The sequence below is a fragment of the Acanthamoeba castellanii genome (assembly GCF_000313135.1).
Source record: "Acanthamoeba castellanii str. Neff unplaced genomic scaffold scf7180000084741, whole genome shotgun sequence".
NCBI classification, from domain to species: Eukaryota; Discosea; order Longamoebia; family Acanthamoebidae; genus Acanthamoeba; species Acanthamoeba castellanii.
The window spans coordinates 294,084-295,355 of record NW_004457702.1 but is presented as its reverse complement, the minus strand read 5'-3'; the positions used below and the strand labels follow the sequence as shown (position 1 = coordinate 295,355).

At 58.4% G+C, this 1,272-nt stretch overlaps 2 protein-coding genes across 2 annotated transcripts in view; one reads left to right on the top strand and one right to left on the bottom strand.

The window, feature by feature from the left end:
* Nucleotides 1-33: 33 nt before the first annotated feature.
* ACA1_172600 (uncharacterized protein) lies at nucleotides 34-663 on the bottom strand (the record flags this gene model as incomplete). The annotated part of the gene is made up of 1 exon (XM_004356491.1): nucleotides 34-663. A coding segment is annotated over one exon (630 nt), but the record flags the coding sequence as incomplete, so codon positions are not given.
* Nucleotides 664-1,203: 540 nt separating this feature from the next.
* Nucleotides 1,204-1,272, top strand: part of ACA1_172490 (uncharacterized protein) — a gene marked incomplete at both ends in the record, with an annotated part of 632 nt that continues 563 nt past the window's right edge. Inside the window, one exon of the mRNA XM_004356490.1 lies at nucleotides 1,204-1,254. Within this exon, the coding sequence (XP_004356543.1) occupies nucleotides 1,204-1,254 (51 nt within the window). The remainder of the gene's footprint in view (nucleotides 1,255-1,272) is intronic.

The window sequence follows — 1,272 nt, the reverse complement described above, 5'->3', positions numbered from 1 at the left end:
CGTGTGTGGTGAGGGCAGTGTGTTGTAGGACACGCTCCGCCGGTTCTTCTTCCTCATCTTCTTCTCCTTCTTGTTCTTTCTTCTGTCGTGGTCCGCCGCTGATTGTGGTTCGCCGTTGCCGTTGTCATCGCGCGGCGACGATGGCGTGGACGACGGCGGCGATGACGACGTCACCTGATGCGCGGACGCGGCCGACCCTAACGACGAGCCCGAGCCCGGCGGCGCCGGCGGCGGCTTCTTGGTCTTGGCGGCGTGGCGCAGGGATCCGTTGATGGCCACGGGCGAGGGCGGTGCGTAGCGCGGGGAGCGCGCGGGCGACGGGAGGCCGCGAGGCGAGCGTGGCGAGGGCGAAGAATGCGGAGAGGTAGGTAGTGACGACGACGACGACGATGAAGATGACGATGATGAAGAAGAAGGCGGTGTTGCTGCGTGTTGTAGGTCGGAGGTGGGTACGGAGGGGAGGACCACCCGAGGCGTGGTGGTCTTGGTCGATGGAGAAGAAGGAGAAGGAGAAGAGGCGGCGGCGGCGGCGGCAGAGCCGAGGAGTGGAGAGGGCGGGGTGGGTGGTGGCGCTCGCGCGGCCAGCGATGGATTTTTGGTCACCGCCACAGTGCTTCCGCCCTCAATCTTCGCATGAACAATCCCCCCACTTCCACTCTCGCCATCTGTCAGACAGAAATTTAGAGTTCAAAATGCAACGCTCGATTGTCGACGAAGAAGAAGAAGGAAGAACGAAGCAAATAAACAACAATAAACAGGTAAATAATAAAAATAATAAAAGCGTTAATAAGAAATAAGTCTATTGGTACCTTGTGGGTTGTATGGGTCTGCAGGTGAAGATGAGATGAAATTAGCGATGGCTTAATCACATCACCCGTTCGGGAGACGACAGCGAGGGGGGGGAGGGATGATTTACCTGGCCCAGGGCTCTCCATCTGTGTACCTCACTCTGCGGAGGCTCACCCTTTGGAGGTCCAATAACAATAACTATTTTATTAGCACTAAACAAGCCAACCAGGTTGCACCATCAACCTTTATCGTCGACATCACGACAAGGTACTTGCCCCACCGCTGGTGGGGGATCTACACCACCACTGGTCACGCCAGCAGACAACCGTTCTTCTTCTGGGTCGCCCGGGCATGACTGTCCAGAGGTTTCCGGGGCGGAGCGGTGGCCGTTGCATCGAAGTCGTCGGCCACTTGATGCCCACAGTGGCCGAGGAAGCGCGCCACCTCGTCTCGGTAGCGGGGCCAGTTCATGGGCCAAATGTA